The following is a 26,014-nucleotide window of genomic DNA, read 5'->3' as shown; positions in this document are numbered from 1 at the left end:
CTAAAGTTTGACTGTATCTCACAACTATATTTTTTTATAACAATAAAGAACTTTAGCGTAAAGAGCGAGGCGTTGAGGAGGGGACAGCCCCTAACATATATGGAATAATTTCTGTTCGTTTTAAGTTTTAATGTCGCTCCTTACTTTCAGTTAAAAAAACTTGTTTTTTTTTATTTAATGCAGTAAAAGATTGCTCAACCTCTACACTTGTATGTTTTATTAATAGGAGCAACACTTTTCACCTATTTTTTATTTTACAAACTATATTTTTATGTTTTTTTGAATAAATAAAAATTAAAATGAATGTTAATGCAACTACAACTTGCACGAAAATATTTTTTCTCCTGTGACTCAGGGTTTTGGAGGATTGGATTATGTTTTTGTCAGCGAGACTTCCTGGGCTTTAAAATCAAATAGCCGACAAGTTTGTGTTCTTGTGTAAAAAATGTGCTGTTTTAATTGTTCATTTTGCTCTTCATGTTTATTATTTTTGTCTGTGTGTTTTTTTTTTGTTTTTGGTTTTTTTACTACACCCGCAAAAAATTTTCTGTATTCCTCCTTTTTCAAAATTCAAGTTGATTTGTTGAACTTTGAAACTATTATTTATCCACTTTGGGGGAAATCAAACAACATTTATAGAACATGTATTCACCATGTTTTGATTTTCAACTTTAATACGGTCTGTTATTTCTTACTTAGGACTAAATAAATAAAAAAAATCGAATTGAAAGCAAGGAGCAACACTAAAACGTAGAAGGAACAGAAATAATTCTGTGTATGAAGAGGGGGATGTCCTCTTCTCATTACTTCGCTCTCCACGCTAAAGTTTTTTATTGCTTAAAAAGCGTCTTATCCTAATTAAACGGCTCTTGTGTTTTAGGAGTCGTTCTTAAAAAATTGGGACAAAAGTCAAACTTTAGCATAAAGAGCGAGATATAGAGGAGGGGTTACCCCCTTCATATACGGAATAATTTGTGTTTGTTTTAGGTTTTGATGTTTCTGTTTACTTTTAGGTGAAACAACTTTTTTTTTTTAGTTAACTTCTGATCATTTTTCAAATAATGCCGGGAAATCCACCTCCCTCTCCATGGAAAATTCCCCCCAAGAAAAATTCCTTTATGGAAATTTTTTCCCATGTAAAATCCCCCTTCCTTCCCCAGAAGATTCTCCCGGAATATTCCATCCCCGCTTAAAATTCCCCCTGGAAAATTTCTTGCGGACAATTCCGCCTGGAAAATTCCCCTTAACCTATTTTCATTTGAAAATAGACTTGTTTTGCATTTAACTTCTTATTTTTTTTTTCAAATTACGCCTCCATGAAATGATTTTCATGGAAATCCCCCCCCCCCCCAACGGAAGGTTTCTCCCCCAGAAAATTTTCCATGGTGAATTTTTCCCGTGGAATATTTTCCCATGGAGAATTTTTACCGTTGAAAATTCCCCAATGGAGAATCTCTCCCAAGGAAACTTACTCCATGGAGAATTTCTACCGCCAAAAATCTCACCCCTCCGTGGAAAAACTACCCCAGGCAATTCTAAACCCCTGTGAAAATTTCCTAAGGAAAATTTTTCTGGAACATCTTCTCATGTAAAACTGAGTCGCCAAAGAGAAATTTAGCCAATTAAGAAGATTTTCGTTTAAGAATTCTGGCAAATTTCCCTGTGTAAGATTTCCTGTTGAAAGTTCATCCTCGGAAACTTCCCTCCCTAAGAAAATTTTATAACTTATAGCCCTTTCCCCAAGGGCTTTAGGGGGTCATGTCATCCCCAGAAGCATAGTTATTTGACCTTCTAAATATGCTGAACAGAATGAACAGAATCTCAAAATTTTGATCGGATGACTTTGGGAAAAAGCGAGTGAGAGGGGGGCTAGAAGGGCTGCCACAAAGTCCCTAAAAGTCCCTAGAATCGAGTAAAGGTCCCTATGGCTCCCTTCAATTGATCAAGGTCCCTAAAGTCCCTTTTCTTGTTTTGGTTTTAAGCTCCGTAACCTGAAGGCTACCAATACCTGTGAATATACGGTTTTCAGTAGTTTTGTTTCGATTGAGATTCTTGGAACCTGTTTTAGCTTGGAACCTGGAGGTAGCAGGACTCGGTTGGCTTTGTTAATTACTTAAAAAAAAAAAAAATCCTGGGTGTCACTGTTACACACAGAGAAAAAAAAATGAGAGAATGGCTCCAAGCACAAAATACGAAGGAGGTGGTGTTAAAACCTGGTTTCTTGCATGATTTTGAGCTTACATACATTTCTCGAACTATTAGACCACTTCCTAGCGCCCTTTTTTATTTGAATGCATTTCTGGTAATAGCCTATATATTTTTCTACTATCTTCTTTTCTTTTTTTTTGAGGTTTAGGGTTTGAAGTTTCAGTTTGAGTAAGAATGGGAAAGTGCAAATTCAAGGAGACTTGTTTGGAAGAGAAAGATGCGACAGCACACCAAATGAAAGAGTGGTGTAGAGTCATTCAGGAAGATCTGTCCTCTTTCTACTTTCCTATCTGCAATACATCGTTTGTCTGCCATAAGGGCTCCTACGCTTTACTACAGCAAGCCAAAACTGCTGAATATAAAGCCACAACTGCTGAATCTCCCATGGAGAGTGGCGAACCGGCAAAACTGCTCATGTACTTAGGTGCTTATCTAGTCCGGGATGAAAAAACAGTTGCAGAAATTACATGAGTTCCGAAGAGGATTGAGTCTGACTATTCTGGGAATTCTGCAGATGGAATAGCAGATGTATTTGAAAAATGTTAAGAGATACAGTGGTCAAAAACTTCTCCTTCGGGCGAACTAAGTTCTCTTATTTTTTAACGAAAGCTCTTGGACCCCATTTCCGGAAGATGACCCTTGATGAAGTCACCAATAGTTATTATGTTGTCGAGTTTGGCGAAACCAGAAACTCAGAAAGTAAGAAAGATTTTAATGGACATGTCACAACTGAAGTCAAAAATAGCCAGAACGATCGATGAGAGGGGTTTATCTATCTCTAAGCTACTAAAGTTAATTGGTGACGGTCCGAACGTGAACAAAAAACTTTTTCGACTGGTTGACAGTGAAAAAAGTGAATTGACAGGTAGCAAAGATCTCCTTGGTATTAATACCTGCAAGATCCATTTGGTACCCAACGCTTTTGGAAGGGACTGCAGGAAATCTACGAGAATGGCTCCGATCTAAGCATAAAAGGGTAGTACTTTTTTAGTTGCTGGCCGGCTGGACAAGAAGACTACGAGAAGATTCAAGAGAAAACTGGCATTTTTAAGTCCCGCTTTTTGAAACACGTACCCACCAGATGGTTAACAATAGGAAATGCCGCTTCAAGGCTAAGAGAACAGATGCCAGCTCTGTCTGAGTACTTCGTTGTCTCTATTCCAAAGAAAAACCCTAGTCTTATGAAATTAAATGTGTACAATGAGATCATCCGGCTGATCTAACAACCGACCATGAAAGCAGAGTGTCAGTTTGTGGTTGATTGCTCGAACCTTTTCACACGTTTCACCGAAAAGTTACAACGGGAAGAGCACCTAGTGCATGAACCATACGGAGCTGAATCTGCTGGTTTTGACATTGGCTGGACAAGTTTTAAAACCTGAAGTGACCGAAGAGATTAGGGATGAACTAACGCTTCAGTCATTCGAAGATGAAAAGAACTTTGTGCCATTGCTACAGAGAGTTTTGAGTGACGAGATTGTCGACTGCCTCGAGTCAGTAGACGAGGGTCCAAAATTCTCGTTCGTGCATCGTGTTCAGAAGCATTATTCTGCGGCCGCAAGATATGTCCTTAAGCAAATACTCGGCGGAGATTTTTGCAGTTATTGAAAGCTCTAACTTATTTGCATCCCAATGAATTTTTAAAGCCATTTTCTGCTCAGAGTTTATTATATTTTTACAGGAAATTACCCATCGCGACGTAAAAGGGCATGCTAGTTGACTTGTTTAAGCTAGTCCAATTATCCGAACTTCCACCGGAGCCAGGAAGGATCGACGACGAATGGAACAGCGTGATTCAGGGAGGGAAATATCCAAACTTGTCTGAAGTCGCAAATGATGTTTTGACCATGACACATGGGTCTGTCAGTATTGAGTGGGGTTTCTCCCTTTCCGGGCGAGTTCTCAGCAAAGAAAGAGCTTCGATGAATGAGCGAGCTTTGAATGCAAAACTTTGTGATAGATGGGTTGGGCAGATTTTGGATCGGTTGTGATAGATGGGTTGGGCAAATTGTTGCTATCACCGAACGCTTGATAAGACTAGCCAAATCCACTAGAAAGAGCTATGATTTGTGCCTAAAGCAGAAAAAAGCCTTGAAAGAAAAACCTGAGAAAGAGCGGCAGGATTTGGAGGCAAGAGAACGGCTGAGAGAGCAGCAGCTCGCTGAAACCTCTTTGAAAAGACAAACAATAGAAACTCTCGAAAAATCTCTCAAGGAAAAAAAAAGAGGCGCTTGGTTCGAAGGAACTGGCCGCAGACGAGTTGCTGAAGGAAGCTCAGAACTAGCTGAAGGTAGTGCAAAAAAGGGAAACAAATAGCCTGTGTCTTCTGGTTATTAAATAAATTTAGCAAAAGCATTTAGCATTTAGCAAAAGAAAAGTAAAATTTTTATGCAAATTTTGTTTACTTATTCAATGACGGTTAGCCAAAATAAAAGCTGCATTAACTAAAAAACAATCAGAAATTAAATTAAAAAAAACAAGTTTTTTTAACTGAAAGTATGGAGCGACATTAAAACTTAAGACGAACGTAAATTATTCCGTATATGAAAGCGGATGTCCCCTCCTCTACGCCTCGCTCTTTACCCTAAAGTTTTTTGTTGTTTTAAAAAATAAAGTTGTGAGACAGAGTCAAACTTTAGTGTAAAGAGCGAGGCATTGAGGAGGGGACAGCCCCTTTCATATACGTAATAATTTCTGTTCGTTTTCAGTTTTAATGTTGGTCCTTACTTTCAGTTTAAAAAACTTGTTTTTTTTTTTATTTAATTTCTGATCGTTTTTTAGTTAATGCAGCTTTTATTTTGGCTAACCGTCATTGAATAAGTAAACAAAATTTGCATAAAAATTTTACTTTTCTTTTGCTAAATGGATGTCTTTACAAATTAACTTACATAAATAACTTCTATATTCGTATATTTTTCTTCTGGCAAAAAATACAAAGTTGCAGATTTTTGCAGATATGAGCTTGAAACCTATGTAATAGGGTTTTCTGATACGCTGAATCTGACGGTGTGATTTTCATTAAAATTCTTTCACTTGTAGGGGATGTTTCCCCCTCTTTAAAAAATCGGGTAAATTTTCTCAGGCTCGTAGCCTTTGATGAGTAATACTAAACTTAATAAAATTTATATATTTAGAATCAGCATTATAAACACATTCTTTTGATACATTTATTGACATCAAAATTTTTAAAGTTTTTAAAAGTTTCGATTACTATTGAGCCGTATCGCTTGTTTTTTTGTTTTATTTTTATTACGTCTATGTTATTACGTATGTGATGGGGTTCTCCCCCTAGGTAATACCACGCTCTTAACGTTAGAAATTAAAACAAATTTAATTCACAAACCCCTGAATCACAAAGGCCGCTTAATTAGAATAGATAGCTCTTTTGAAAGCACTAAAAAAAATTGTAGCGTAAAGAGCGAGGTATTGACTTGGGGAGAACCCCCTCACATACGTTATAATTTCTGTTCGTTTTAAGTTCTAATGTTGCTACTTACTTTCAGTTGAAAAAACTTTTTTTTATTTAATTTCTGATTTCGTTTTTTAAATAATGCTTGGAAATCCGGCGCCCCCTTCATAGAAATGTCCTTTACCCCAAATAAACATCCTCCACGGAAAGATTCTCCAGAGTAACCCCCTCCGCTAGCCCCCCCCCCCTCCAGAAAAAAATCCTTCCTGAAAATGTCTGTATACTTCCCAATAACCAATAAATAATGCTGGCAAGTCCGGCGCCCCCTTCATGGCAATTTCCCTTCCCCCATGAAAATTTCCTTCATGGACAGATCCTCCAACATAACCCCCAACCCACCCTTCCCTCCCACTACCAGAAAAAACCTCCTGAAAACTTCTGTATACTTCCCAATAACCAATACTATATGTTAACATTGGGTAAAGTTCATAACTTTTAGCCCTCCACCTGGGGTCTTCGGGGGATTAAGTCATCCTAAAAGACATATTTATCATATTTTCGACCACGCTGAACAAAATGGCTATCTCAAAATTTTGATCGGGTGACTTTGGGAAAAAAATAAGCGTGGGAGGGTGCCTAGTTGCCCTCCATTTTTTGGTCACTTAAAAAGGGCACTATGACTATTAAAATTAGTTCCGATGAGCCATCCCGAGATATTCTAGGACTACTGGGTCGATACGATCACCCCTGGGAAAAAAATAACAAAAAAACAAATAAACACGCATCCGTTATCTTTCTTCTGGAAAAAAGAATTCAACATTTTTGTAGATAGGAGCTTGAAACCTCTACAGTAAGGTTCTCTGATACGCTGAATATGATGGTATGATTTTCATTAAGGTTCTATAACTTTTAGGGGTCTTTCCCCCTTTTTGAAAATCATCCAAATTTTCTCAGGCGCGTAACTTTTGATGTGTAGCACTGAACTTGATGAAAGCTATATACTTGAAATCAGCATTGAAATCTGATTCTTTTGATGTATCTATTGGTATCAAAAACCCGTTTTCTAGAGTTTCGGTTACCATTGAGCTGGGTCGCTCCTTACTTACAGTTCGTTACCACGAACTGTTTGACAATATCCTTATCGCTTTTATCATATTTTTGAATCCGATTTTTTGCATTCGAAATTAAAGCGTTCAGAAAAAAAGATGAAAAAAATCTCTCCATGACATGATAATTCTTATTTGGTCTGTTTCTTAATTATCACTTTGCCTCTGATCATTGGGAGATGTCTGCAAATGGTCATTTCCATTTTGTTTTCTTTTTTCTGTCAACAAATGAAATGACACCATTTTTATACAATCCTAAAAAGGGCTTATGCCAGATTTGCCATCTCACTCACTCAGATTATCTGTCTTGGCTTTTTCTACAATTTAGCGTATAGCTTGACGTCTGCAACTACTTGATTTTAATTCAAAATCAACGGACTCGGTCGAGGTGTTTGTCATTTGGTGTTGTGTCACTGATTTCTTTCAAAAGCCTTCTGAAAACTGAGTTTTGAGGTCCATTTTGCGCCCAGAATGGTCCCTAGAGATGTCCCTTTTTCGACTAAAAAGAGGTCCCTTAGTCCCTATTTTTTACCACTTGAACCCTGGGCTAGATGCCCTCCAATATTTTTGATCACGTAAAAAGGGCACTAGAAATTTTAATTTTCGTTCGAATGATCCCTCTCCTGATCTTTCAAGACCATTGGTTCGATACTATCACCTCGGGGGAAAAACAACAGCAAATAAATAAACACGCATCCGTGATCTTTCTTCTGCTAAAAAAAATCCAAATTTTTGCAGATGGAAGTTTAAAACCTCTTCAGTTATGTTCTCTGACGCGCTGAATATCACGGTGCGATTGTTTTTATAGTTAAGTGAAGCAACTCCAACCTCATGCCTATATAACTCCTCACCGCGCATCTCTCCATCCCACAATTTCTCGAATAACAAATATACTTTTAAACTCCCACTCACACAGCTCTTCATCATCCAAAATTATGAGTATTTCTAAATTTGTATCCAAGTCCAAATGTTTGGTTTGTATGTCTGAGACTAAAATTGCAACGTTAATATCTCAAAATAAAACATAGACTAGCCTAAATTATTCGTGAATGACTTCTAATTTTACCACACTTCTTTCAATGTCTTTTGAGCTTGTTAATTACTAGGCGAATATTGCAACATAATAATCCTAAATCAAAAAACGGTAAGTATATATTTCGCAAGTGGTGATTTTTACTTTATGTTGATTGAGTGGTGATTAGTGCTTGATTTTTACCGAAGTTAGTATGTGAGAGTCTTTGAAGTAATAATTATGAGGAAGTAGGAGAAGAAAAATCTGTGATGGGGGAGGGGAGGCTGTTATGTCGTAATATGGAATTCGGAGAAAATCAAACTTGGTTTTTGTATCTGACTTGATGCATATCCAGATACTTGTACAAATTACGCGAAAATAAGGTTTATATCAATAAGAACTGTCAATCCAGTTGACCTGCCCGGATCCCTCCCCCCCCCCTACCTAAGATTTTACTTTAAGAAATAGTACTAATCTTATAAATATAATTCAAATATTTTGTTTAAAAAATGGCCCTAATTCCGTTCTGCCTGGGGCCAGTCAAACATTAAAAAAAAAAAAAAAAAAAAAAAAAAAAAAAAACAGAAAAGCAAACGGGTTAAATCCTCGTCCCTCCCAGTGGTGTAAATTCATAGAAAATTAGTAAGGATAAAACTGTATTATTCAGAAACTGGTGGGGGGGGGGGTGGTGTATAAATTTGTTGTTTCTTTTTCAGTTCTCTCAACGAAAATACCAAAAAAGGCTTTTTTCGGTGAAAATATCGAAAGCGGAGTTTCTCAAAGTCAGGGTGAAGAAAAAGTTTGAGGGGTAGGTGCATCCTCGGCTCCCTCCTCTAATTTACGCCGCTCGTCTGTCCAATCTAAAATTCATAGCTCAGAACAAAGTACTGCTTAAGTCATTTAAAGTCTAAACTATTATTGTACCTGACTGCCATTACGGCAGGATTTTCAAGCAAACTGGATAGCTAGCCCTATTTAAATATCTCTGCGGTAAAACCTCGTAAATAGGCAAACAATAGAAAAATGGTATAAATTTTGACCAGTAGTAGCTAAATAAGTTTACTTCCGTTATTGGTTCATCATATTTCACGTGGTAAGTATCTTACCACACGTTCACATGAAACTCCAGAGCTTGTGTAAAATCCTAGGGCTATGGAGGCCTTATCCGGGGAATCTTGCTTCAAACATATTAGTAAATTTTTATTATATCAGATTTTCCACCTCTACAGTTTTGCTGAAAATACACAGTTTGTCAGTCCTCATAACGGCTGCAAAAATCCTTCTAGGATTCGACTTTGTTGGTTTTTATTGTTCTACTGTTCTGTATTGTTTCAAATATTAGTTTTACAAGAGCTTAGAGATTGTACCCCTTATTTTCTGAAATGAAAAAATAAGTGGTTGTAGTCTCAGTTTAATTTGGAATGCCGTGGTTTTTTCTCTTTACTTTTTGGGCTATGTAGTAAAGTCTTTCATTCAGATTTTATGGATCCTGAGGGTATCTCTCTCCAAGCCATTTCTTTCGAAATCCTCTCCAGGGCACTCAAGTTGCTCTTTAAAGACATAAAAACTGAGTGGGTTCGAACCATTTGGCTAGTAAAGATTACTGTTTGATGGCTCGTCGCTTAGCTTCAGTCCTAAAATTATTCTCAATAGCCCCTACGAAAAACTTGAGTTTAGACCAACATTTAATCTCAGTTGTTAAAAGGAATTTCAGCTGTTTTCTTTTCAAATCTGTCAAGTTGTTAAACCCCTATTTCGTTTTTTTTACAACTATTTCTTTTATTGCAATTGACTTTCCAGTTTGTTCTGTTTATGTTTGTCTCTTATTTTGAAAATATCTTGAATACTATCTTTTTTGGTACTTATGCATTATGCGGGCCCACCGCTATATATTGTACAAGGAACTACTAATGGATACCCGTCAAACGGGTATTTGCAATAGAACAATGGAATACAAAGCGGGGTTTTCATTGCGTTTACAATATTTAAACTATTGTTTTTGGGTTTAGGGGGGGAGATACTTAGGTTAGGTTACGTATTTAATATATGCTATGCTTTACCCCCCCCCTAATGTGCAAATATATAGCCCAAATTTATTTCTAAACTATTATATATGTATCTTATTTTACTTCATTAGCATTAACCAACCTTGACTTCTTTGGTGGGCCCGTATAATGCAAAAGTACCGTTTTTTAATATTTTTTTTTAGGTTTATTTTGTGCATAGCTAAAATGCGCCAAAAGTTGTTCAATATAAATGATGTGCTCATTTTGATTTTAGGCATTAATGCTTAAGCCAAGGAATGGATCGACTTACACAGCTATCGGATTAGTTCAAGCCTTACTAAAACAATTCCACAAGGCATGTGATTCTTTGCATAAAGCATTGAGCTTTAAAAGAGATGACTCTGTAGCGACATCCATGTTAAACATTGTTCTTGACATGACAGCTGATAGTCCTTTTCCTATAGAAGGTAGGTTTAAGCAAATATGGAGGAGGTGTCAGAATCAAAGTGCGATAGGTTAGAGTGGGATAGGACAAAAAAGGGTATCAAACAGTTCGTGGTAACGAACTGTATAGTAAGAGCGACTCGTCTCAATAGTAACCGAAACTCTAAAAAAGCGGATTTTAATATCAATAGATACATCAAAAGAATCGGATTTTTATGCTGATTTTAATTATTTAAATTTCATCAAGTTTAGTCTTACTCAAAGTTTGCCCTATTTTCGAAAAAAGGGGAAAATACCCCCTAAAAGTCATAGAATCTTAATGAATATTTAAAAGATTCACTAAGCTAAGTAGTGAAAATTGAATCTCTCCCAATCTCGGTTTTAATCGGTTTTTTTAAGTAGTATATAATTGTAAGATCAGTATGCATTTCGAATAATAATGATAACTTCATGCTAAAATTGAGAATAGTAAGTCAAAACAAAGGTAAGTAGGTTGGGTATTCTTTTGATGTGGTATGCTCGATTTTTTAGGATATAGGTATTTTGTTGCTTATACCCTACCCAAGTGTGTGTCAATACCATGGAAGTGAAGCGTGAAATCTGTTCACTTTGAAACCAGTACTCTCAGAATGGTATTAAGAAATCTACAAGAATCGTTATAGGTCTAAAAGTATCGAATAATAATAATTTCTAGAGGAATAGAAACTTACAAACAATAGTGCACGTTGCGGTAGACCGGATTTGCTACTCGTGTAGCGAAAGAAAAAATGCGCTTAATGTCTTTTCTTATGCTTTTCGTAACGGATTGGCGTTAAAACTCCTTTTGCAACACAGTTTTTACAATGAGTGCGCGAAATATAATTATAGAGAATTTTGGATATCTCGACCTCTTAAATAAATGTGAACTTACAGTTTTCAGAATAATGTGTATTCGAAACCATGTCAAATAGAGAATACATAGTGGCTTTTTACAGACCGTCATCGGTTTACCCATTAGCGCTGAAAACATACTGTGTTTTGATTTTAGAAGTTTGAGTTGCTTTTTATTCCTTTTAGTTGACAGTGTGGTAGTTGCGTTTCTTTTATATTTCCTATATTAAATATACTATATTATATAGTAAATATAAAAGTAACCTGAAGCTGTTTTGATCCCAGTTTTTTTTAGAAGTTGACCGTTTTTACTTCATTAGGTTCTTTTAGATTTTTTGCTAATCCTTCATTTATTTCCGTATTCAATGGTTTGTTGTGATATGTTATTAATTGTACTTACAATCATGGAATTTATAAACTTACAAGTAGTCGGCATAAAATCTAGGCTCAGAATATTTTTTGTTGTTTTTCTTAGTTTGGCCTAGGAAGGGAGAATAAATACTGAATTTGAATCTCGAGAAATGCTCAAATTTCTAGATTATACTATCGGAAACTAGAGGTGTGTTCTAATATAAGGATTCTCTAATAAGGAGAACATGTAAACAATATCAGTTACATTTACAACTGATATGATTGCATCTACAAAAGAGGTTTTCCGGCATAGGGCTTGTTGTTGTTCTTTTGCGAAGCGTTCTAGTATTGAATTATGTTTCCATGGCAGAACAAAATAAAGTAGAAAGATTAGAACTAATGATTAAATCCCATCCTTCTGAAAGTACTGCTAAGCGCTCTTAATGTGAAAAACAAAAATTTGTTAATAGTATTATTTTTGAGTGAATGCGGTAATATGGAAAACTTAAAAGCCCATTTCAAGATCCTTCCTTGGGAAAAAAGGTCGTTTCAAGAAACCAACTTCATCTTTTAAGTGAGAAATTAAGTTGCGCACTCGCTTGGTACTGTGTTATAATCGTGTAAAAGCTATGTGGTCGACTCGTAAATATGTCCTATACTACCCTTCTAGGCCCACACCACATACGTATTACTACCAATAGCATGTGTTTTTATGAGGTCCCATTCACTACCAAACGTTTTCTAAAGTTTCTTGTTCGGCTCTTTTTTCTGAAGCAACTGACACGGTAGCAAAACTTGTTGTTTAGGTTTTATTATATAAAGTGAATCTTTCATTAATCCCATTTTTGCTTGTTAGATAGGGGAGTATGGGGTTGTTTATCTACTCGGATGATTCAGTCGGTGATAGGTAACACATCTATACTTACTTCTGGTACTGAGAATTTCAATTATGCTTTGTCTTAACTTGATAGATTTGTCTCGTCTTTTTTCTACTTTCCTTTATCATTTCTAAGCGGGTGTTTGTTTCCTTGCATTTTAGGTTGATGAACACATTGTGAAGAGCGGCTAGTGTTCTATAGTAAGGCAAACACCAAATTCAGTTACTGAGGGCTAGAATAATAAATAGTAAATATTCTCTATTGTTTACTCCAGTTAATAAATCTGTAAGATATCAAGACAAATTTTTCATTAGGATATCCAGTTGATATCTATCGAACCAATATTTTCAGGATAGACAACATTTTAAACACCGTTTTGTAACTGAATAGTTTGTATAATAATTTAGTTAAAGTTGAACGAGGAAGATGGAGTTCTCTGTATTCACATGCCAGTTTTAATCGTCATTTGCCGTAAATCCATAAAGATGCTTCTTAAAATATTAAATAAAAATAATGAAAACTACGGTATCAAACTACAATTTTGCCCTGAAGAAGACCAATTTGCTATCGGTTGAAAATTCTGAGATATCAATCGATTTAGAAGTATCAAATAAATATATATTGAGCTTCCCAGTTGCAGAGGAAGCAATATCATGTGTTGGAGCATTTGTTCCTAAAAGGTCACGCAGTTCATAGAAGATAAGGGGTTGACATGGATAATCTTAAGGTTTGATTTAAGTAAGTTGATTGACTTGATTTTTCGTATAATTATGTTTATTGGTGTATAATTTCACATCAGCTATTATCAAGGGTGGACAGTGGGTTATTGTTTAGTCGGAAGGGGGCAGGTGCCTAAAAGAACGAATTTAAGTACCCAAATTGTCTAACTTTCCATAAGCCTTCAGATAAAACTAGAAAATGGCATAGGGGGTGGGGTGGAGTTTTGTGTGTGTGTATGTGGGTCTGTGTTTGTATACATACCCCACATTCAAGTTGACCAACCAGAAGCCTTCCATACTTCTTGTGGTTTTGTTTTGATCCTACTAGTTTTCTTCGGCATTCCAGCTCATACATCATGTGTGCTATCATTGCTGTGATCCACGCCAATTCGGATAACTGGTCCCTTGATCGAATCGGATAACCAATCCTTTGAGAATGGGAATCCAACCATAATTTAAGCTTGAAAGTCATTACAGATTCATTATTGATAACTGGGAAACGTTTGAATTTCCTTTTTTTTTCTGAGTTACAATCAGTGCCACATCCAGGTGGAGGCGCCCCCTTGACATAGTGGTGGATTTGGGGATAATATCATATTGTCATATTAAATATCATATTTTTCGTAGAGGGTGAACAGCTTTTCATTTTATTTTATGGCTGGGTGGTTTTTATAACTTACTATTATTTTTTTTCAATATTTTTGCATCATGTGAATTTCAACAGATTTATTAGAACTTTAAGTCTCAGTAGATTTTAGATTAAATTTACAATCATTTCCACAACCTACCTACGGCGTATAATCGTTGAGGTTCCCTTTAAATTGATGTTATCTCTTTTTTCCCAAGTTTATCTGAGTACAAAATTTTGCGCCCCCCCCCCCGCTAAAAAAAATACTGGATCCGCCCCTAGTTACATTTCATTAAGTAATATCATGATTGCCTGCAATCGCAATCTTTTTCCATGCATGAACTTCATTGTCTTTAGTGTAACTACGATATTTTTGTGTTTTTTTTTTTCTTTGAGCAGTATGTAGAACCAGCATTTCTCGTATCTCGGGAAAATTTCCCGATCGAACTAAGTAGCAAAAAAATTTCGCGCTCCAATAGTCTCCCTTGTTCTGTCATTTTACACTTCGTGATTTTACTGTATGCTATTGTGTGAAAATTATCAGATAGTCAATCAGTTAAAACTACAAAAAACCTTGAATTAAACACCCAAATTTTTAAAGATGAAGTTTTGATATTGTCGCACGGTGGCACATTTCATACTTATACATCTATGCAATCAATATGAAATTAATGGTTATTCCAACAATAATTGAAGAGCTTCATTTCCTTGAGTTGAAACTTCATTTTGAAATGGCTGTCCACCAGTGTTAGAGGGAGAAACCTCGAAAAGCGCAGTTTTAGATTTAACTTAGATTTAAGGTAAATTTGAGCGGTAGATTCTGCTCCCACCTACAATCTCCTATTCTTTCTTCATTGTCTTAACCTTTTAAAATCTTGCTGACATAGTTTTGCTTTCAAATAGCCAGTGTAAATTAATGCCCTTACAACCGCAGAGAGTGCCCCCTCCTCCTTCTGAACTAGACGGGGTAGCTCTCAAGACTAAAATTATATCAAAACTCGGTGCATCCCTCAATGTTATTTTGCGTCGAAATAATTGATGTTCCATTAAGAAGTTGAAGAAATATACCTTAAAAACAAATTTTGGTATTTTAGACCTCCACCCTCGAAATTTAGAAAGTGTAGCTCATTTTTAGGAGTAGGGGAGGGTGGGGTTGGTTCGGACAAAATTTTTTGGTTGGGTGTAGCTTCTGTCCCAATCAGTATCCATCTTCCGTTTTCATCTTAAAAGAAAGAGATTGTGTCCAAGATTTGTCAGGAATTTTGGTAGACTTTTATCTTTCGTCTTTAGACAAAAAATCCAACAATAAAAAAAAAATAATTGTCCGAAGTTACCCCACCGTGTGGGGCGGGTTCGGACATGGTGTGGGGTTACTTCGGACAGCAGTAATATGGGTTCGGCAACCTCACAGATTAAAAAAAAAAACGCCATTTACTGAAAATTTGAATATGTATAAAAGTAAAACAAGTAAAATGAAAGTTGAAGAAAAAAACTCGAGTAATTTGAACCAAAGTTCACAGGAGCTCTATCTCACGTTGTAGCTGCTGAGATCACATTGAAAAGTGAGTCCTCGCTTTGTCCGTTCAGTCCATCCAGTGGCAGTTGGTGATGGAAGAGAAAGAACAATGTCGTTTGAAGAGACGAAGGCTTTGTCCGCAATATCCGAAAAAATGAACCGTGCTCTATTTCTGCGAAGGAACAAGACTTCTAGATCGCTTCCAGTTTTTCCTTTTATCTGGCCAACGTAGAAGATATCCGACTTCTTCGATTTGCCCAATTTGAATTTTACCAGAACATAGCTATCCGTTTGAGCTTGGTCAATATCAAAAGGCTCAAGGTCCTCTTCTACGTCTCCACGATGAAGAGACTCGTCGCTTGAGGAGTCGCTCGGGGCAACAGGTTCAGAAAGTCTCCGCCTCATCGGTTCCGTCGTCTTCGTTAGGCTTGCGGACCGCGCTGTTCTTATGTGTCTTTGTAGATGCCGTCGGCTTGGCCTTCTTTTTCTTTTTAGCTACGATCTCTTCCTTCTCAGGGGTGTCAGTGAGAATGCAAATTCTTTCTCTGTTGCAATTCCAAAGTCCCAGAACAGTAACAGTCCCCACTCGCGGAAAAAGTCTAACTTCTTCTAGTGACATTATGACAAAAGAAATTGGTGGTCCAGCTTGGGAGTTGGCTTACGAGGAGTGGCTCCGCGAACTGTTTGGTTGGTCTAGCGGCCTATCCATCACAGAGGATGGGACAAAATATCCTTCTGGGAATACATTGCGATTGAATGGAAAGATTCCAGCTGCTCGAAACGCAGAGACTATGTTGAATGCACTGAACTTCTCCAAGAAAGGAACCCTGCTGAGTGAGGCTACTTCATAAATTGAAATGCGCTGTGCGGAATGCAACTGCAGCCATTCATTGAAGCGCTCTTCAGTGCACCCTTGAAAGGAGAAAGCACTGCTACGTCAAGTGGCTGAAGCTTGTGGGAGCAGTGGGGTGGGAATGTCAACAGTGTCACGTGATTTTGCTTACAGTGTTCGATCACACGTACATCCAGATGGCTATCATGGTTGTCCATGAGCAGTAGGATGGGAGTCTCTTCATCTGGTTTTGTTATTTTCGTGAAGTGTCGTATAGCCTCCAAGAACAAGTCGCCGTTGACCCAACCACAAGGGTGCGCAAGCCCAAGGCAACCAGGGGGGCCTTCGTTTGTGATTCTAGGTATGAAATTCACTCGCGGAAAAATGAAGACCGGTGGAATAGTCACTCCAGACGCACTGGCGAAACATACAGCAGTCACGTTTTGACCTCTTTCTGCAGACACAGTCTGACCAACCTGTTTTTGTCCAGTTGGTGCTAGGACTTTTGGTGGTGGAAGCACGGTGACTATACCTGTCTCGTCAACTTTCCAGATGTGATCAGCCGTCAGTTTGGCTTCAAACCTTCCATAGACATCAAGAAGCTTGTCAAAAAACGTCTGAAAGACAGTTTTGTTGAAGCGGGAGGCTCTCAGCCTGACTTGTGGCTTCTGGCTTCCTCACCGAGATGTCTGAATTCCGCTTCAGAAACGCAAAAAGCCAGTCCTTTGACGCTGCTTCATTGAAACACCAGTTTTCTGGTACAGAAATGTTATTCGCATGGGCGTGAGAGTAAGCAAATTTTCGTGCTTCAGTTGTTCTTAGTCCATGGTTCATTCTCGAACAAGTGCGAAAGTAGTCGGCTAGTTTTCGCTCGTGTTCGCTTTCAAAAACTTGCCTGTTATGTTTTGGTCTCGTCGGGAAGTTTATCTGCAGTGGCCCAGGCTCTTCGTTGACACTTTTATCCGCTTCTCCTGTCTGCGGCCTCGAGTGCCTGACATAGTCCAGTAGCGTGGACTTCTTTATGCCGAAGTTTTCTGCAATTTTTCTCAATGTTCCTTCCTTTTTCAGATAAGCCCCAACTGCTTTCTTCATGTTTTCTAGGTTAACGGGAGGGTCTTGTCGCTTCCTTTTGTATGATCGAGGCATTCTGAAAGAAACTGTTTTTAGTAACAAGTAATAAAATGCATATTAACAGGTACACGATGTGAAAAAAAGAGGAAAAGTTGGAAATACTGACCACAAAAAAGTGTCTGGGGTGGGTTCAGACAATGTCCGAATCCACCCCACTACCGTTGTCCGAAGCAACACCACCCGCGATAAAAAGTCTGAAACCTCACTGACGCTGTAACTACTATAGATGCCGCCAAAAACTAAAATTTAAACAACTTAGCAATGCCATAGTTAAACGCTGCAACAGCCAGCAAAATTCAATGACTAGTAATAACGGCTAAATAAAATCACAAACAAAGAAAGATACAAGATGCCACACCAACTTTTTTTCGGTTTTTCTCAAATGTTTCAAAAACGATTTCACGTGTGATAACCAAACTACATACTCAAGTAGGTACTAGATGGCATGTCTATGGTATTTTTTTGGTGAATTTTAGAGGGCGTTGTAGGAAGAGAGGCTCTTGTCCAGACTCACCCCGTTTCCGAACCAACCCCACTCTCCCCTACTCCTTCCCCATAGCTCCTATCAAAAATGGAGATGGGGTTCGTTCAATTTTTTTTAAAGTTCTAATGGTCTTTTTAAATAGCTCCCCGGTAGACTAGGTTGGGTAGAAAAAGGTTGCAGTTCTGCCCCTAGTGAGGGTTGTGGGTCTCTGGGGTGCATCACAGGCACCTTCTCCGTCCCTAGGTCTTCAGGGAGAAATCCAGCTGCGTGGCCTCACTGTGGCAGAAGGGTGGCAACGGCCCTGCCAACCTAACCTTTGCGGACGCCAGCTAACACGCAGAAGGGGTGCCGTCGGATTGGGGACCCGTCGGTTAAATACAAACCAACGAAACGATGAAAATGGCATAAAGAATTAAAAAACTAACTTTGGCTATGGAACTCCCGGCAAGCGATGCGTCGGAGGCTACGGTGACCCCGACGAAAAGTGAACTGGCCAACCACCTGTTGAAACATCGACAATCCCTCAGTGTGGGGTGCTGGAACGTATGTTCATTAAAATGCCCTGTGATCCGGACCTTTATTGCAGGCGAATGTGTAAGATATTGTATAGACATTCTGTGTGTATCCGAAACCCGACTAAATGGAAATTTGGAAGACGAGCTCGTCTCCACGCCTGGTAGAAAATCCGAAATCCACTTTCAACTCCGGACCTAGTGATGGCTCTGGTAATGCGGGGGTTGGTCTCCATTTCAGTACTTAGGCAGCAAAATCTCTAGTTGAATGGCAGCCCATCTCATCTTGTTTGGCTAAGGCCCGTCTTAAGGGTCACCTGTTCAACACCATTGTCATCTCAGCCTATGCACCAACCAGAGCTGCGGATGAAAGTATAGTTGACGAGTTCTACGATGCTCTGACCCAGTCATTGAGAACAGTCCCGAACCGTGATCTACTCATCCTAGGAGGTGATTTTAACGCCCATGCTGGAAGCCGCGAGACAGACCGTGGAAGAGCTGTTGGAAGATTTGGATGGGGCGATAGGTGCGAGCGTGGAAGGAGGCACGTAGAATTTGCCCAGCAGCATAATCTTGTATTGGCAAATACTTTGTTCCAACACAGACCATCCCAGAGGATCACCTGGCGCTCTCGAGATGGAAGAGCCCAATCCCAGGTGGATTCCTTGCTAATATCCCTCCCGATTGCGAAGCTCTATACAGAACTGTAGAGCCTACCGTGGAGCCGACACAGGAGCGAAGAATGACTCCGATCATATGCTGCTAAAAGCTTCCCTGACCATAAAACTTGCCTCCAGGAAACGAACGCAACCTCCTCCGAGATACGATGTAGCACGTCTTTATGATAAAGCAGTCGCAGAAGAGTTCCGCTTGGAATTATATAGCCGTTTTGATATCTTGTCCGCGGACGACGATAACGAACCAACCACTGTAAACATAGAAGACGAGTGGAGGAAGATCAGAGACACCATGACAGACGCCTCTAAAAAAGTCCTCGGCAGGCTTAGTCAAAGACGGAAAAGTCGGATCTCAGAAGACACCATCAAGCTATTCAACAAGAAATAACAGACCGGAAATACCAAGTCCACAGTGTTCAAAACACTGAGAAAAGAATGCCACAAATCCACCCGCCGTGACAGACAACGCTATTGGGACCACGTGGCAGCAGATATGCAGAAGGCTGCTAGTCATTCAGATACCAGAAAGCTTTACCAACTACCAAATAAGAAGCAACTGGGAAAAGTAAAAAGATCTCGACTGGAGTGAGAGGCGAAGATGGAACGCTTCTGTCAAGAAAAGATGACATAATCGCAAGTTGGCAATATCACTTCTAGAAGCTGCTGAACCCAGGTCAGAACATCCCTTTCACTCAAACGCCCCCCCCCCCAATAATAACGCCACTGCACTCCAGCCAAGCAATCCTATCCTTCACTCAGTACCACCGAGTCAACAAGCCCCATACAGCAACGTAAATGTTCACCCTCCCTCAATACAAGAGATCAAAGAGGTGATCAAGTACCTGAAGAACCGCGAGGCGCCAGGCACAGATTCTATCCCGGCAGCAGTCTACAAAGCTGCTCCTATTCTCGCTGAGAAACTACAGAAGCTCTTTTGCTCAATCTGGTCTCAGGAACGGTTTCCCCAGGAATAGCAAGACTCACTGCCTGTCTTCAAGAAAGGCGACCGCACTGAATACAAAAATTACAGAGGGATCTCACTTATGAGCATTGCGGCAAAAATCTTTGCAGTGACTCTGTTTAACCAATTCCGCAAAGTCCATAACGAAAGAATCCACCGCAACCAATCTGGTTTCCGAGCAGGCACGGGCTGTATTGACCAACTTTTCACCTTGAGACAGATTTTTGAACATAGAGCCAAGCATCAACAAATCACAGTCGCTGTCTTCATTGACTTCATTACGGCCTTCGATTCAGTCATCCGGGGAGGAATTTGGATGGCAATGGAAGAGGACTGTGTCCCACCTAAGATCATACGACTCATTCAGACTTACTATCAACACACACTAGCCTGCATCAAGGTGAACGGTGAATTTTCTCCGCTATTTTATATCGACTTCGGTGTGAGGTAAGGTTGTGTATTCTTTCCCGAACTATTCAATTGTGTCGTCGATTGGGTAATGAAAAAAGCAATGCTAAACTTCGAAGGAGTCGAGGTTAGACCTGATTTCAGTATCACCGACCTGGATTATGCCGATGATGTTGCTGTTCTTGGAAAATCCGTTGGCGAAGCTCAGGAAGTGCTTCTGAAAGTCTCCGAATCTGAGAACCTGGCGGGAATCAAGATAAATATTGACAAGGCTAAGGCTATGCCTAATGCCCTGGATATAAATTCTAACCTTGTAGTCCTTAACCATAGGCAGATTGAAATTGTCAATAAATTCAAGTATCTCGGATCATACATTAACATTAACGGCGGATGTAGCGAAGGAATCCAATGCCACATTGCATCAGCTTCCGCTGTCTTTGCATAGCTGTGGAAGCCGTTATGGAAAATTCTTATTTATGATGCCCTTGTCCGATCGGTCTTACTATACGGCTGTGAGACGTTGCCCTTAAAAGTCACCGAGGCACACACCATCAACACTTTTGAACACAGATGCCTGAGGAGCATATTGGGGTTGCAACTCAGCGACCTAATCCCGAATAGGATCATCCGCCAACGATGTGACCAGAAGTATGACATCACATCTATCATTCAACGCCGCCATCTGTCCTGGTTCGGCCATATTTGCCGAAGACCAGCCTAGACTTTCACAAATCAAAGCCTGCGCTTCAAACCAGCACCTGATTGGAGAAAACGACATGGAGGACAAGCCAAAACTTGGCTTAACACAGTCAAATCTGACCTCGAGCCAATCGGCAGATCCCGGAGACATGGTCGCAGATGGGACCCTTCATGGCTTGAAATTATCGCCCCACTAACCCAAGACCATGATCTTTGGAATTCAACAGACTGGCAGATCCTGTCGCCAGGGAGAGCTACATAGTTTGTGTCCTGATCCAAGTAAAAGTAAGTACAAGGTCTTTTTAAGTATAAAAATGGCCATTCTTCAGTAATCTTTACATTGTAAAGTAACGATCTAGGCCCAAATTGGACATAAAATCGACGAGATTAAAAATAGTTTTAGTCCGACTGGTCAATTGAACTGAAGATAATTTTCTTTAAAGAGTAGAAAAACCATATACATTTTACAATATTCTAGGGGCATACTCTCAATCTTAAATCTTAAGCAAACTAAAAAAGAGACATGAATTAAATAAAAAAAAAAACAAAAAAAAAACAAGCTATATCACTTCAAAGTAAAGTATTATTTTTAGGAATAAAATAACCGGAGATTATCTTAAAATATCCAGATAGATAAGGGGTCTCTGATCCTACTACCTTAAATCTTAACGCAAAATTTATTAATTCTGCTATTCTTGAAGCCTGTAAGGATTCAACAAATATAGTTGATTAGTAATTGTAAGTGGTTAGCAAAATGTAGATAAAACTACCCGTTGTTTTCAAAAGCGTTCAACCTGAAAATCTAAAATTAAAAGTATAGTCCAAGTTGGGATTATTTCTTTTTGTTTTAAGTGCTATTATCGCTTTTTTATTCATGTTGAAAACATCTCTAGAAACAAATTAATTTTTTGTCAAGAAAGAGCGTTCGGCAAGTGTAGTTCAGCCCAGAATATATAAAATATTGACCGACATAACTGTAGTCGAAATTTGATGGGACGAATCTGCCATACGCAGACCTTGAATGCTTCTGTAGTTTACAGGGGGTCTTGGGTTTCTCCGCTATTTGATATCGAATTCGGTGTGAGGCAAGGGTGTGTACTCTCTCCCGAACTATTCAATTTTGTCGTCGATAGGGTAATGAAAAAAGCAATGCTAAACTTCGAAGGAGTCGAGGTTAGACCTGATTTCAGTATCACCGACCTGGATTATGCCGATGATGTTGTTCTTCTTGGCAAATCCGTTGGCGAAGCCCAGAAAATGCTTCTGAAAGTCTCCAAAGCTGCTGCCCTAGCGGGGATCAAGATAAATATTGACAAGACTAAGCCTATGCCAAACGCCCTGGCTATAAATTCTACCCTTATAGCCCTTAACCATACGCAGATTCAAATTGTCAATAAATTCAAGTATCTCGGATCATACATTAACATTAACGGCGGATGTAGCGAAGAAATCTAATGCCGCATTGCATCAGCTTCCGCTGTCTTTGCACAGCTGTGGAAGGCGCTATGGAAAAGGAAGGAAATCCATCGGAAAACAATAATTCTTATTTACGATACCCTAGTCTGATCAGTTTTACAGTACAGCTTTGAGATGTGACCCTTAAAAGTCACCAAGGCACACGCCATCAACACTTTTGAACACAGATGCCTGAGGAGCATATTGGGGTTACAACTCAGCGACCGAATCCCGAATACGGTCATCCGCCAACGATGTGACCAGAAGTATGACATCATATCTATGATTCAACGCCGCCATCTGTCCTGGTTCGGCCATGTTTGCCGAAGACCAGCCGAGACTTTCACAAATCAAAGCCTGCGCTGCAAACCAGCACCTGAGTGGAGGAAACGACATGGAGGACAAGACAAAACTTGGCTTAACACAGTCAAATCTGACCTCGAGCCAATCGGTAGATCCCGGAGACATGGTCACAGACGGGTCCCTTAATGGCCTATAATTATCGCCCCATTAACCCAAGACCATAATCTGTGGAATTTAACAGACTGGCAGATCCTATCGCTAGGGAGAGCTACATAGTTTGTGTCCTGATCCAAGTACAAGTAAGTACAAGGTCTTTTTAAGTATAAAAATGGCCATTCTTCAGTAATCTTTACATTGTAAAGTAACGATCTAGGCCCAAATTGGACATAAAATCGACGAGATTAAAAATAGTTTTAGTCCGACTGGTCAATTGAACTGAAGATAATTTTCTTTAAAGCGTAGAAAAACCATATACATTTTACAATATTCTAGGGGCATACTATCAATCTTAAATATTAAGCAAACAAAAAAACACACATGAATTAAATAAAAAAAAAAAAAAAAAAAAAAACAAGCTATATCACTTCAAAGTAAAGTATGATTTTTAGGACTAAAATAACCGGAGATTATCTTAAAATATCCAGATAGATAAGGGGTCTCTGATCCTACTACCTTAAATCTTAACGCAAAATTTATTAATTCTGCTATTCTTGAAGCCTGTAAGGATTCAACAAATATAGTTGATTAGTAATTGTAAGTGGTTAGCAAAATGTAGATAAAACTACCCGTTGTTTTCAAAAGCGTTCAACCTGAAAATCTAAAATTAAAAGTATAGTCCAAGTTGGGATTATTTCTTTTTGTTTTAAGTGCTATTATTGCTTTTTTATTCATGTTGAAAACATCTCTAGAAACAAATTAATTTTTTGTCAAGAAAGAGCGTTCGGCAAGTATAGTTCAGCCCAGAATATATAAAATATTGACCGACATAACTGTAGTCGAAATTTGATGGGACGAATCCGCCATACGCAGACCTTGAATGCTTCTGTAGTTTGCAGGGGGTCTTTGTTTTGACCCTGCTGGTAATAGATTTTTATTGTAAAGCTTCATTATTTTTTAAGATCTGAATCTGTCACTATATATCTTAGGTTTGGTGGGCTCTACTCTCTTGATGCATACTTGAAAACGCGGTTGTTAAATGTAAAAGATTAATTGTGCATCATTTGCCCCTAGAACACATTTCCTTTTTCATCATTATTTTCATTTCAGTCAATTTGGTTTGGGTAAAACAAGCACTATCCGGGCAAACTTGCATTGATCAAACAGTTCGTGGTAGCGAACTGTAAGTAAGGAGCTACGCAGCTCAATAGTAACCAAAATTCTTGATACCAGTAGATACATTAAAAGAATGGGCTTATTATGCTGATTCCAAACATATAAGATTCATTAAGCTTAGTGTTACCCGTCAAAGCCAGAGAAAATTTACCCGATTTTTGAGAAAGGGAAAAACACCCCCTCTAAGAATCTTAATGAAAATCGCACCACCAGATTCGGTGTATCAGAGGACCCTTTGTAGAGGTTTCAAGCTCCTATCTGCAAAATTGTGGAATTCTGTAGTTTTTACCAGAAGAAAGAACACGGATGCGTCTTTTTTTTTCCAGGGGTGATAGAGTTGAACCAGTGCTCCTAGAACATCGGGAGAGGGCTCGTTCGAACGGAATTTAAAATTTCCAGTTCCTTTTTTATGTTACCAAAAAGGCTGGAGGGCAACTATCCCCCTTCCCATGCCCCTTTTTCCCCAAGATCGTGCGATCGAAATTTTGAGATAGCTTTTTTGTTCAGTATAATTGAAAGATACAATAGCTATGACCTAGGAGATAACACGGCCCTCCACTGCTCCCGGGGAAAGGTCTTTAAATTATAAAATTTACCGATTGTTTATGTATAGTATTTGTTATTGGGAAGTATGTATACATTTTTCGGGGGCGGAGGGTGAATTTTCTGCTGGGAGGATTTTACATGGGGAGAATTTTGCATAAACGGGAATTTTTTTGGGGGAAGGGGGGGGGTGAGCTTTCAGGTGAAATTTTACTCTGGGTGAATAAGCCACAAATTTATATTCGAAATTATTTTTATTTCGCTTATTCCAGGCCGGATTTCAAGGCATTATTTAAAAACGACCAGAAATGAAATAAAAAAACAATTTTTTTAACTGAAAGTAAGAAGCAACATTAAAACTTAAAACGAACAGAAATTATTACGTATATGAGGGGTGTTGCCCCCTCCTCAATACCTGGCTCTTTACGCTAAAGTTTGAATTTTGTCCCAATTCTTTAAGAAGGACTCCTGAAACACAAGGGTCGTTTAATTAGAACAACGTGAAGATTTTTTAAAAGTACTAAACAAACTTTGGCGCGAAGAGCGAGGTATTGAGGAGGAAGCAACCCTCTTTGTTTACGCAATAATTTCGTTTGTCTTAAGCTTTAATATCGCTCCTTTCTTTCAGTGGACAAAAACTTATTTTTATTTAATACTTTAAAGAAAGTGGTAGAGATAGGTGAAAAAAAATTTCAGGAATCACATCGAATGTCAATTTCTTAAAATATCACCAAGTTTCGCCAGGGTCTGCTATTTATCTTTGAAACATTAAAGAAAGTTTCTCTTTCAAGCGACACTGTCTTTTTCACTAAAGTGCAGACCGAAATACCTTAAAAATAACTGTAATGAATTAGTTTTCATTTTTGGGGGGGAGGAGGTGGTCTGACAGCTTTTTCAGTAAAAATTCCTTTTGAAATGGTACTTTAAAATGTTTTGTTTTATTCAATGTGTAATAAAATATCTGTTTTCTAGGGATCGAGGAAGTTCCGTCAGTGATAAATGTCGATACTTCATTTTGTACAACTGCGCCAAAAAGCATATCAGAACTAGCCGTAGATTCGTCTATAACTAACGATGACATACAGATGGACCTGTCAGGTTCTTAATGTGCTAGAGAAACCTAAGATGTTTTTTGTTGTTGTTTTTTTCATAAGAAAAATTGAAAATTAATTAATTTTATTGAAATGGTGGCCTGTCAGTGTTAAATTTGTTGTAGATCATTTTCTTCTTAATAGATTCTTGCTCTTTTTCTGTCTAGGGAAAAAATACATTATAATGTATAGATAAGATAATATTTATTGCAAAAAGTCAGTGAGCCATAGCAACACATAATACAATCTACAAACCAAAACTCAGGAACAAAATACAACTTTAGATAGTAAAAATCAAAAAAGAAAAAAAGAACAACAAAACGACAAAAAAAGAAACACACCAAGGTTTGACATTTAACCAACAAACACCATATAATAGAATTCAAATCATAAAAATAGTAACAGGCTATCCCCTCAAACATGATTCCCTATATTTAAT

At 38.4% G+C, this 26,014-nt stretch overlaps 1 protein-coding gene across 1 annotated transcript in view; it reads left to right on the top strand.

Annotated features, from left to right (window-relative positions):
• The window catches only part of Cdc16 (cell division cycle protein 16), a 194,982-nt gene extending 169,251 nt beyond the window's left edge, over positions 1-25,731 (top strand). The window contains exons 11-12 of the mRNA XM_089108172.1: positions 10,016-10,208; positions 25,457-25,731. Of these exons, the coding sequence (XP_088964298.1) occupies positions 10,016-10,208; positions 25,457-25,590 (327 nt within the window). The 3' untranslated portion in view covers positions 25,591-25,731. The remainder of the gene's footprint in view (positions 1-10,015; positions 10,209-25,456) is intronic.
• The last annotated feature ends 283 nt before the right edge of the window (positions 25,732-26,014 follow it).

The sequence above is a fragment of the Artemia sp. Qi Xiang Cuo genome, chromosome 2 (genome assembly GCF_049724085.1).
Source record: "Artemia sp. Qi Xiang Cuo chromosome 2, ASM4972408v1, whole genome shotgun sequence".
Taxonomy (NCBI): domain Eukaryota; kingdom Metazoa; phylum Arthropoda; class Branchiopoda; order Anostraca; family Artemiidae; genus Artemia; species Artemia sp. Qi Xiang Cuo.
The sequence above is the reverse complement of the archived record's forward strand: the minus strand, read 5'-3'. Positions and strand labels throughout refer to the sequence as shown.